The 12,844-nt window shown below is 39.4% G+C and overlaps 1 protein-coding gene across 1 annotated transcript in view; it reads left to right on the top strand.

The window, feature by feature from the left end:
- LOC126336645 (uncharacterized) overlaps window positions 1-4,193 on the top strand; it is a 49,586-nt gene extending 45,393 nt beyond the window's left edge. The window contains exon 3 of the mRNA XM_050000568.1: window positions 3,310-4,193. Within this exon, the coding sequence (XP_049856525.1) occupies window positions 3,310-3,536 (227 nt within the window). The 3' untranslated portion in view covers window positions 3,537-4,193. The remainder of the gene's footprint in view (window positions 1-3,309) is intronic.
- The last annotated feature ends 8,651 nt before the right edge of the window (window positions 4,194-12,844 follow it).

The following is a 12,844-nucleotide window of genomic DNA, read 5'->3' as shown; positions in this document are numbered from 1 at the left end:
TGTTTGGCGCCGTGCAGGTGAGCGCCACAATCAGGACTGCATACGACCGAGGCACACAGGGCCAACACCTGGCATCATGGTGTGGGGAGCGATCTCCTACACTGGCCGTACACCTCTGGTGATCGTCGAGGGGACACTGAATAGTGCACGGTACATCCAAACCCACATCGAACCCATCGTTCTACCATTCCTAGACCGGCAAGGGAACTTGCTGTTCCAACAGGACAATGCACGTCCGCCTGTATCCCGTGCCACCCAACGTGCTCTAGAAGGTGTAAGTCAACTACCCTGGCCAGCAATATCTCCGGATCTGTCCCCCACTGAGCATGTTTGGGACTGGATGAAGCGTCGTCTCACGCGGTCTGCACGTCCAGCATGAACGCTGGTCCAACTGAGGCGCCAGGTGGAAATGGCATGGCAAGCCGTTCCACAGGACTACATCAGCATCTCTACGATCGTCTCCATGGGAGAATAGCAGTCTGCATTGCTGCGAAAGGTGGATATACACTGTACTAGTGCCGACATTGTGCATGCTCTGTTGCCTGTGTCTATGTGCCTGTGGTTCTGTCAGTGTGATCATGTGATGTATCTGACCCCAGGAATGTGTCAATAAAGTTTCCCCTTCCTGGGACAATGAATTCACGGTGTTCTTATTTCAATTTCCAGGAGTGTAGTTGGACTCTAGACTATGGGAAAATCGTGGCCTGGTCAGATGATACCCGATTTTAGTTGGTATGAGCTGATGGTAGAGTCCAAATATGGCGGAGACCCCAAGAAGCCATGCATCGAAGTTGTCAACAAAACACTGTACAAGCTGGTGCTGGCTCCATAATGGTTTGGGCTGTTTTTACACGGAATTGACTGAGTCCTCTTGGCCACCTGAACCGATGATTGACTGGAAATTGTTATATTCGGCTACTTGCAGATCATTTGCAGACATTAATGACTTCATGTTCCCAAACAACGATGGAATTTTAGTGGATGACAGTGCTTGATGTCACCAGGCGACAATTGTCCACGATTGGTTTGAGAAACATTCTGGACAATTCGAGAGAACAATTTGGCCACCCTGTTCGGTCAACATGAATACCATCCAGCATTTATGGAACATAATCGATAGGACATTTAGTGCAAAAATTCTTATAATCTTACACCTGCAACACGTTTGCAAGTGTGGACGGCTATAGAGGCAGCATGGCTAAATATTTCTGCTGGGGACTTCCTACGACTTGTCCATGCCTTGTCGAGTTGTTGCACTACGCTGGGCAAAAGGAGGCGGCCCGTTTCAATGATATCGTATGACTTTTGTCAGTTCAGTGTAAAATAAGTAATTCTCAAAAAAAAAAAAACGCCACACTTCCTGATGGCTCTCGATCTTCCACCATAATCGAGTCCTTCAACATGAGGTGGTAAATATGAGGTAGCCAAGGAGATGGAAACGTGGGTTCTACTATGCCAAGACTACTTGGTAGCTACAACAGGAAAACATAATTAATCAGCAGGAGTAAAAAATAAGAAAGTATTTATAACTTAACTTTGCTGTAGTCCATGACAGTTGGTTGACATTTATAGAAGACGCTACTGGACTAAGCGTCTGTAGAATGACTTAATTTACAATTCACAAATCTGGCAATGACGATTTAATCTCTCCTAATCTTGAATGTCGAATCCGGTGAATTTTAAGACTAACTTGGAACGGAGCTACAAAGACTTGATGGCAGCAGTGACTGAGCTGCAGACGATGACTAACATGGGCGCTGGCTGACCACTGAGCGCGTCTACGAACTGTAGACTGGCACAACTGCACTACTCTCCTGCTGCACGTGAAGCCTTGCGGCGAGCATAAGTACTGCGACTGGCTGTGTACTCTTTGGCTAACACAGCCGTTCTTCTGTTCCGTTTATCGAGAGAATCGCATCCGGCGGATCGATCTCTCGGGAGGCGGTGTGGTCGTATGGCTGACGACATCACACTTTCCCCGGTGACGGCCACATTACCTATCGACACCTGTAAGAATTCTCCCTCTCCTATATACACGCCCTTCCAACTCTAATTACTATCCCGACGATGATAACACCGAGAGAATGCCACTTCTCTGATCTAAAAGCCATTCCCACGACCAGTAGCTTCCGCCTCCATGACTACTACCTCACCATCATATCCATCCTATCCAGTTAACTAGCGCAATAAAACCTTTTAAACTATCCCTCGACCACTAACTTACAATGGAAACCCTATCTACAAACCAGCGAACAGTGGGCCCACAGTAGACTAAAAGTACTAAAACTACTAATTGGGCGAACTTAGAGATTACGCTCCTTCGCTGTCCTCCACACTGACGAAACTTTGAGGCAACCCATACATCCCTACGTAAATGCATGGTGCATGGATATCCGTTTCACCTACGTTCTATCGGTCCCCTCCAATTCTCTAGTGTCATGCGCTCAGCCTTTGCTTTCTGCATCCGTCTACCTTCGCCCACATTGATCCTTTTCCATCTTATCAAATTCCCACCATTCTTCTCTCATACTGAACACCTTCAACTACCTAAATCATCCAGAACTCGGTTCCATTAACCCTCTTTTCTTCCCCCCTTATTACTTTTCTAGTACATTGCCGCGCCAATGCCGACACATCACCAACCTACCACCTGTAAACTCTTTAGGTCCTCTTCCAACGACATTCCTCTGTATGGTCTGAGGTTCACGTTTGATAAGGTGTTACAGCCAAGGATCCATCAGCAAACCAGGAGTTTCTCTACTGAACCCGTCCACTACCTTCCTACGCACTGGGATCAGTGTATCTATGTCAGTGGGTATAATGCGTAGTTGTACTGTTCTACACGAATTGTAATTGTAATACTGTTACTAAAATTTGTTTACATATAATTTTTCATCTGGGCACACATTATAACTTCACTATTTGTAAACTAAATCCCATACAGTCATGGTACATTTAGAATCCACCAAACGTAACCCGGACTTAGCGACGCAGCTTCTACATTACTGCCTATTAACTATTGTTGTTATTCATTGCTCTGACAACCATCTGAAACTGTTTATAAAGAGTGAGTTTCAATATGTGAGGAGCTGGTTCCAGTTAACTCAAAGACACCATGTCTAGAAATTCGATTTTTTTTAAAAGTGAAACAACCCAATTTTTGAAACTTAATAAGTACAACTGAGTTATAAACAAAAACATCCTAACTACCAACCTCACAGACTATTGTTGGCTTTAATATTGGACGAATACTGTAATGTATATTTGCATGAGGAATTTCAAGTGCTAAAATTCTACTTTTATTTGCAGATTATGAGGACAACAAATTGTATATCCAGAGGGCGTGCGCTGTGGAAAGCGAAGTGATAGATGCTTGCTCATTTAAAAACTTGGTAACGCAGTTTAAAAACTCGGAAGTGGTCGACTGCGAAATCTGTACAACCGATTACTGCAACAGTGGCTACAAAAACACCAACCAACTCTTCCTCGCCTGCTTGTCGTTATTGTTTTCTTTCTTAGTTTCATACCTGTGGTGATAAACTGATAAATCTCTAACCTGTATATAAAGACTGTCTTCTTTGTGATGTCACAAACTTTCAAGACTGAAGAGGCATAGTGATAAGTTTTAAATAGGTCATTCTACATATGAAACATTCAATGCGATGTGTTGTCAACCGATTTCTACTGACGTTTTGAAACTAGCATCTTGTAATGCACAATACAGAATGTCAAACAGTATAAAATTTAAGCTAAATCAGTCCAGTGCTTGCAGCCAACCGTCAATTATCACAGGCGAAGTAAAGCCTTGAATCTGTACACATGCAAGATGAAGTACAGTATATCATGCTGCTAAATAAAAAACATCGTACAGGCAATGGAGTGGTACAACGGATACTATGTTCCGTCTGATATTACATGTTATATGGTCATAGAAAATACATTAACGCATAACAACACGCTCACTTATAAATAACGTATCAGGTATGCTTCATCGTATAACATATTAACTGAAATCGGTCGACAACACTTTGCAATAAAGATTTCACAATCAGATGTGATTTATTATGTTTGGGTAGCGTTACGTCTACAAAACATATGAAAAAAGGCATGAAATAGGATATGTGATCGGTGTTTTGGAACGATATGATGTTTTCCATCAATTTATGTAGTCAATAAAGTGTGATACAAATGTGTATACGGTACATCCCTAAAGTTGTTTTAATAATTTACAAACATTTGAACCGAGAAAACTCTGTGTGTTTGTGTGTGTGTGTGTGTGTGTGTGTGTGTGTGTGTGTGTGTGTCGCAGAGAGAGAGAAAAGGGAGGGGACGGGGTTATGTCTCCAAGTTAAATGAAAGTCAGTTGTTTCTTTTTGTTTCTAAGAGTTAGGGACTGAATGGTTTCTTTTGGAAGAATTGCCTGCTGCGCTAACAGAAGTTTAGTGGTACCAGTAAAACAGAGCTGAGTTCCTATCCTTCCAAAAGTCCTGCACCCATTTCCAGATTAGAAATTGCAGGAGTGAGGTTGTCACAACAGAAAATATTGAAACGTCTATGAATAACCAAGAGTAGTCAAGATAAGCAGTGTTGATACCAGATGGGCTAAAATTTACAGACGCGCGAAATTTGGCACGTACTTGGATGCGAGATGCCTTTAATAGGTTCCACAACGAAACATTGTCTCGAAATTTGGTAGAAAATCCGAAGAAATTCTGGTTGTATGTAAAGTACACAAGCGGCAAGACGCAGTCAATACCTTCGCTGCGCAGTGCCGATGGTACTGTTATCGACGACTGTGCCGCTAAAGCGGAGTTATTGAACGCAGTTTTCCGAAATTCCTTCACCAGGGAAGACGAATGGAATATTCCAGAATTTGAAACACGAACATCTGCTAGCATGAGTTTCTTAGAAGTAGATACCTTAGGGGTTGTGAAGCAACTCAAATCGCTTGATACGGGCAAGTCTTCAGGTCCAGATTGTATACCGATTAGGTTCCTTTCAGATTATGCTGATACTATAGCTCCCTACTTAGCACTCATATACAACCGCTCGCTCACCGATAGATCTGTACCTACACACTGGAAAATTGCGCAGGTCGCACCAGTGTTCAAGAAGGGTAGTAGGAGTAATCCATTTAACTACAGACCTATATCATTGACGTCGGTTTGCAGTAGGGTTTTGGAGCATATACTGTATTCAAACATTATGAATCACCTCGAAGGGAACGATCTATTGACACGTAATCAGCATGGCTTCAGAAAACATCGCTCTTGTGCAACGCAGCTAGGTCATTATTCGCACGAAGTAATGGCCGCTATCGACAGGGGATCTCAAGTTGATTCCGTATTTCTAGATTTCCGGAAAGCTTTTGACACCGTTCCTCACAAGCGACTTCTAATCAAGCTGCGTAGCTATGGGGTATCGTCGTAGTTGCGCGACTGGATGACTGGATTCGTGATTTCCTGTCAGGAAGGTCGCAGCTCGTAGTAATAGACGGCAAATCATCGAGTAAAACTGAAGTGATATCAGGTGTTCCCCAGGGAAGCGTCCTGGGACCTCTGCTGTTCCTGATCTATATAAATGACCTGGGTGACAATCTGAGCAGTTCTCTTAGATTGTTCGCAGATGATGCTGTAATTTACCGTCTAGTAAGGTCATCCGAAGACCAGTATCAGTTCCAAAGCGATTTAGAAAAGATTGCAGTTTGGTGTGTCAGGTGGCAGTTGACGATAAATAACGAAAAGTGTGAGATGATCCACATGAGTTCCAAAAGAAATCCGTTGGAATTCGATTACTCGATAAATAGTACAATTTTCAAGGCTGTCAATTCAACTAAGTACCTGGGTGTTAAAATTACGAACAACTTCAGTTGGAAGGACCACATAGATAATATTGTCGGGAAGGCGAGCCAGAGGTTGCGTTTCATTGGCAGGACACTTAGAAGATGCAACAAGTCCACTAAAGAGACAGCTTACACTACACTCGTTCGTCCTCTGTTAGAATATTGCTGCGCGGTGTGGGATCCTTACCAGGTGGGATTGACGGAGGACATCGAAAGGGTGCAAAAAAGGGCAGCTCGTTTTGTATTATCACGTTATAGGGGAGAGAGTGTGGCAGATTTGATACACGAGTTGGGATGGAAGTCATTACAGCATAGACGTCTTTCGTCGCGGCGAGACCTTTTTACGAACTTTCAGTCACCAACTTTCTCTTCCGAATGCGAAAATATTTTGTTGAGCCCAACCTACATAGGTAGGAATGATCATCAAAATAAAATAAGAGAAATCAGAGCTCGAACAGAAGGGTTTAGGTGTTCGTTTTTCCCGCTCGCTGTTCGGGAGTGGAATAGTAGAGAGATAGTATGATTGTGGTTCGATGAACCCTCTACCAAGCACTTAAATGTGAATTGCAGAGTAGTCATGTAGATGTAGATGTAGATTACTTGCCCACTTAAGTGGTGATGACGTTAGATACGATTTAAGAACCTTCTACGTATGAGTAAGTTTTTCCTTCAAGCAATTTTGTAAATGCGAATGTTTTATCTCGTTCTTTATTTTCTGTTATCCCCAAATGTTATTAGCTAATTTTTATAACATTTTCTTTTTAATAAGGTAAGTGGCCTCTTCCTCTTGCAAATGATTACATACATTTTAATTAGTTTTAATTTTGCTTGTCGTTAAGTAATGCATTCGATGTGGTTGTCACTTATGCCATCTAGTCCACACAGATTGTACTATTACTGTACCTTTTGTCGCATACCTCACAGTAGCTTTCGCTGTGGTGCTTAGCAGGCCTGTTTCATTGTTACGCTCTGTATCTTGCAACATACATGTTGTGCGTGTGTTTCTATGCTATGTACACCATGCTGATCCAGTCTTAGCACACATATTTTATTCATTCTACATTCTTATTGCCTCCCATTAATTTTACTTTTCATTTTCATTCCTGTTTAAATTCCTTCGGTTCTCATAAGACTTCTGACTAGCGAATGCCTTATCCAGATGACTTTTTTTTAATCTGCTTATGTGCCCTGTTGTGACAAGTGATGAATCAAGGTCCTTTTATGTTAGTTTAGACATATACTACAAGCCCTGGATGTATGGTTGCACAATTTAGAATCGCACTTCATCTCGTTATCGTTTGTTACATTAAAAACTTGTGTTCGGTTCTATTCAAATAATCCGTCGGTGCCTCAGAAAACGATACCCGTAATTGGTATTAATAAAAACAATTTTGCAACTCAGACAGCTTTTATTCAAAAAATATCATAATTGATTGCTGTTCCAGACAGTCAATGATGGAATGGAAGCAGCACAGAGCGATATTGGTTTTTTCATCAAATATCATAGTCGTGCTGTTTTTCAATGGAGATAGACATTTATCTAGCAGAGCTCATAAAATTAAGATTGTTAGTCTTGGAGTATTCTTTTCCAGCCGCCCCTAACATTGTACACAGACGCTGACCAAATATCGGCCCATCCGGGAGCAGACATGTTTGGATTTTAATTTCTAGCCGTAACGTTAACTCTTAAGTGCAGGTCTGCCTCTTCTGCCAGTTCCGGTGAACCGGTGATCTTCATCTCCACCATCGCTGCTATTGAGCATTTCACTGTAACCCTATCAAGGGACCCTTACATAGTACTGTCAGCTGGGTCAGATGATCTATGGCTTTTTTTATATATATATAACACTGTAACTCCTCCCCTTCCTCCTTCACAATCACTTGCGAGGTGAGGCCCCGCACTTGGGGCTTCCAATGGCAGAATTACCTACATTGGTACGGCAACTATTGGTACTAACAGATCATTCTTGCTTGTTTGATATCATGTAAGAAGAGCCTTTATGAGATTAAGACATACATTATTTGTCATGAACCAGTTGTAGATCTTTTCAGCTATCGTGTAGGCTGTGACTGTGAAGGTTGAATGAGAACCCTTTATTAGAAAGCTTGTATCGTCATCAAACATTACAATTTTTGTATTTCTTTTAAAGTTTATGAAACCTGACACTGTATCAAGTGGAAAATATGCCCGTGACAATGATTATTATTCTGATATTTTTACTGCAGACTATTGTCTTATTTGTCTGTACAATGATTACTGATTTAGTTCAACATTCGAACACCTTCATATCTATTGTAGTTGTAAAGCATCCCATCAGTTGCGAGTCCAGTGCACGGCCTCCACAAATCACTAGTGTACATGCATTACAAAGTTAGGAACTATAATAAAAGTAGTGGCAAGAACATGTCGATTGAAAGCAGAAGAGTGCCAAATACCGGAATTTGTGGAACAGCACATGTTATGTCTGCTCATTCTGAATTTAGTTTTATTTCTGTGACAGAATCTGTCAGTTTGATACTTAGATCAGTTAACTGCAAGCATGTTTATTTACAGTTCCCAAGTGTAGTCACCATAATTATTAAAAGTATAATCAACAGAAATCAACTTCTGTAGTGTAGATAATTACTGCTATACGTGACATTTTATTACATTCTGGCTGAAAACTCACACAACAAGCAAATCAAAATCCTGGACTATAACAGACTATAAATGCTTGTTTTTTAGTCGTACTATGACTCTTGAAGATAGTCTACGATTTGCTACGATTTGTGTTATAATAGGTTTTCTCATTTTGCATGCTATGTGTACTAATGACAATGTCGTTTATGTTCCAAAATTGTTTTCTCAATCACACCATTGCATTGGACGATAAAACGAATACCTCTCAGTTTTGAATAATATTCCAGTTGCAGATTTTTAAGAAATTAGCTTACTCATTTTAACTCTAGGTTTCATTTTAGCAGAAGAAATGCAACTGGAGCCTAGTAAACCTGTTAGAACTACTGCATATGTAGTGTAAGGTGTTCAACAACACTATTGCTTTAAGGGTATGAAACCCACAGCCACTAGCTCTGAATACATTGAACAGAAGATTGCACAGCTGACAATATATACAAACGGTACACTGCTCATGACATTTCTAAGTGTTATTTATTAATTCATCTTTTTGAGAACCTTATTGGATAAACAATACATTCTGCTGGTTTCTTCTAAAATTAGTGACAGACAACAAGGCTAAATTTGTTTGTATCTTGCACACACAATTATAAGGAGAAGAACGTTGACTTGTATAGTGAATCAACTGCATATAGAAAATGTAACAATCATTTTGGGGAATGAGCACCTGTGAGAGACAAGAGATATGTAAGGTAATTGAACCAAACATTTATTACAACTACAACCATATCTGAAGCTTTCATTACATTCTTTGCTTTGAATCAATAGCAAATTGCAATTGAAAGATAATGGTGATGCAAATTTTCATCAAGTGTACCTGGCAAATATGCCTTGAAATAAACCCTGTCACTGCAAATAACGATTTAGAAGAAGGTATGATCATTATTAAAGTGGTATGGTATGTTGGGCAAAGAAACAAATCTGTGACTTAAAAGACACACACATTAAGATGAGCAATCAAGAAGGTGCACAGCACATAAAATAGTGAATTCAATGTTAGAATATAAAGGCTAGAAACAGCACAAGCCAACAACCAATGCAAAGTATCAAGCCACTCGATGTGTTAGAAAATGTAGCTCTAGACCAGGGTTTCCCGAAGTGTGTTCCTTGGAACGCAATTGAATAAGTGCTGTCAATAATATGCGTTTTCCTTTACTGAAAGTTTTTAACAATTTCATGATGATTTCAGTGTTATTAGTTATGCTTGAAGTAACACTGGATAAAACATGATTTTCTCATTTTTAAATTTTTTTTTATTAATCTTCAAAATAAGCAAGTTGTCCCATCAAAGTATCGAGATTCTCAGTGTACTCCCACAGGGGTAGAGAAAAGAACTCGGCATTGGCACATTCTGAGGGTGTCAGATAGTTACTGCAGACTGAAAATATAGGGAACCTGACTAACTTTATATGAACTGCCTTTGACGTGACGATAATGGGAAATGGTAAACTTAACGTGAACACTTTATGTGCATCAATGGCTAACGAACATATCTACATACACTCACACTCAAATAACCACTTTGAATGTAAGATACTTTATAGACATAGAAGGCACTTAGCTTATTGTGGTGACAGATTTTGTAGTTGTACAGTTTCATAACTGTTTGTTTCACACCAAGGCTGAATTTATTTATATCACTTGTCAACATCGGACAAGAAACTTTACTATCCGTCTGAATAATCCTTGAGCCTAACTTTTAATAAGCAGAGTATTATTTCATCGCACCCACACACGCTGGTTGATAATTTTCGTAATGTACAACCCACTACAGCACTTTTAACAAGAACAATAGAAGTTTCACATTACCTTGAAATGAACTCTTATTGAGTTCAGCATCAGGAACATGTAACATTTACGAGAGGATTTAGCTGGTTCATAATTTATGTATTAGCTCCATTTAAGTAACTGGCACATATTTATGTTCATATTTCTACTAGTTTTTATCACTGCAAAACTTAATCAGTTTAACACACATTCTCAAAGGAAAAAAAGGATCATTCGACATCTACACAAATAATAAAACAATAAACGCGTTTGCTTTTGGAATAATTCAAATAATTATAATGGAGCATGAAAATCAGAATAGAGCATGGCTTCACAACTTAAATATGATTTCTCTGCATGAGGTCCGAATTATATAAAAGCACATACTGTGTCATGAGCTATGTCCAAGCTTCCATTGAAAATGCAACTACAAAATACATTTCGCAGCATACGCTTCTCTGGCTCTGACTAATACTGTTTCCTGCTTTGTACTAATAACCAGTATCATGTATCTTGAAATTTCGCAGAGCTCTCAACTCCACAATACATGTGGCACATATTTTGTAATAAATCAGAGCCCACTTCTTCTTAGATGATTATACATATTTGTTTAGCTGTAGAGATGGAGCATTATACTGTTGCCTTTTGAGGCTCTCATTAATATTTTGCTCAACTAACACCACACACATATTATGTCTTCAAGTCTTCCTCTCTGAACTAGAGCTCTCCATATTGGACTGTTCTGAAATTACAGTTACTGAAAAAGACAGGATGTGCCCACACTAATAAATCCACTGAGATTTCCCTACAGAAAATTTCTGAATATTGATTCGTGTCTCCTCACAATGAAAAATACATAACATTACAATATTCTTAATAACATTGTCATTTTAACAAAATAAATCAAACAACATACATTTGCATATTTCACAAATAAGGGTTGTGAATGCCTGCAGCAACATTACATGCAACTTGAGCCATGAGGCAGCAGCTCATTACTGTCACTTCACAATGTTAGTTCTCATTACACTCACATTCTCTACGACATGGATCTTTACTCATGAGAGCAGACAAATGCTTAATTTTTGTCACCTATTAAAATGCAAAGTCATTAGGGAAAAATTATATGGCTGGCAGCTTACTGTTTATCTTATTAATGATACTTACATCGTTACATAGACTACTGCGATGTTTTCTTAAAAGCTGCATAAAAGTGTTTAACAAAACTCGACAAAAGTTTGAAAGCTGAAGTAATACATGGATTTAACAAGTGTATTTTCTGTTTTGTCGTAGAAAATGTTTAATGATATTTGATGGCTGGAAGAGTATACAAATGTTATCTTGCTGAAAGTGTGCAGTCAAGATCATTATATGTAATAATTAATAAAAAAATTATTTTCAGAGATTATTTAAGTGCGTTCTAATGTTAAATATAATAAAATATAAAATTCTTATTCGAGAAATGAGCCTGGAAAATGAGTGCGACTTGTTTTTGTTTAGCAACATGTGGACATATATGAATGTTTGAATTAAATAATGAGTAAGTTTTGTTCATACATGAATTTTGATTTTCTGTTATGTGAGCGTAATTACTAAGAAGCAATTATGCGAATCCGAAATTACATAGGTCCTACAAGCCATATATTATTTTCCAATAAATGGGAATCCAGGAAACGTTTTCCAAAAGGTTTTCCAGACAGTAAATATCAATTTCCATATTTAAGTTTACAAAAATGGGAACGGGTACTCAAAAGTTAATAACCCTGAATACAGCAAAAGTAATAAATACATTGAACTAAACTGCACAATGAAAACAGTGCTATTCCATTTAAAGTGTTACGTGATGACCGTTTTTACAAACTTTATTGGACCATGAACCGCCCTAGGATTTAGAAAGATAAGATTCTGAATATCCCAAGGGTTGACCGATCCAACAGGAAATCGCTACACTGCAATATCTTGTAAGAAGGCATTGGTACGGTGATAGGGTTGGCTTAAGTGGTATTAGTAACACCTGCAGTACATAAGAGAATACATTTCTATTAACTGTGGGAGAAGTACGTCTAGCACTGCAAGACATAAACGGTATACCAACCACGACCTGTTTGGATAGACAAGAAGAAATCTCTTTTACCGGCTAAACCAGTGCTTTGATTTACTGAAAGAGATGGTGAAACTGGCAGCCTGAAGGGAAAGGGAATTCTCTCCACCTTACTGTTTCTTTTCTCTGGAATGTCGGAGGAGAAGTATTTAATTACTCTTATAAACAAATGCTGTTGGTTCCATATTATTCCTTCTATTGTTGTCGTCGTAAGGAAACAGTGATACCAAAAGGAAGATTTGAGCGCTCATGGTTGATGTGTCGACACTGCACTTGATACATGGAACAACACCACAACATTACTATAATGAAATTTTCACTCTACAGCGGAGTGTGCGCTGATATGAAATTTCCTGGCAGATTAAAACTGTGTGCCGGACCGGGACTCTAACTCGGGACCTTTGCCTTTTGCCGGCAAGTGCTCTACCAACTGAGCTAACCAAGCACGACCAACGAC

The sequence above is a fragment of the Schistocerca gregaria genome, chromosome 2, assembly GCF_023897955.1.
Source record: "Schistocerca gregaria isolate iqSchGreg1 chromosome 2, iqSchGreg1.2, whole genome shotgun sequence".
Classification (NCBI taxonomy): Eukaryota; Metazoa; Arthropoda; class Insecta; order Orthoptera; family Acrididae; genus Schistocerca; species Schistocerca gregaria.
The sequence above is the reverse complement of the archived record's forward strand: the minus strand, read 5'-3'. Positions and strand labels throughout refer to the sequence as shown.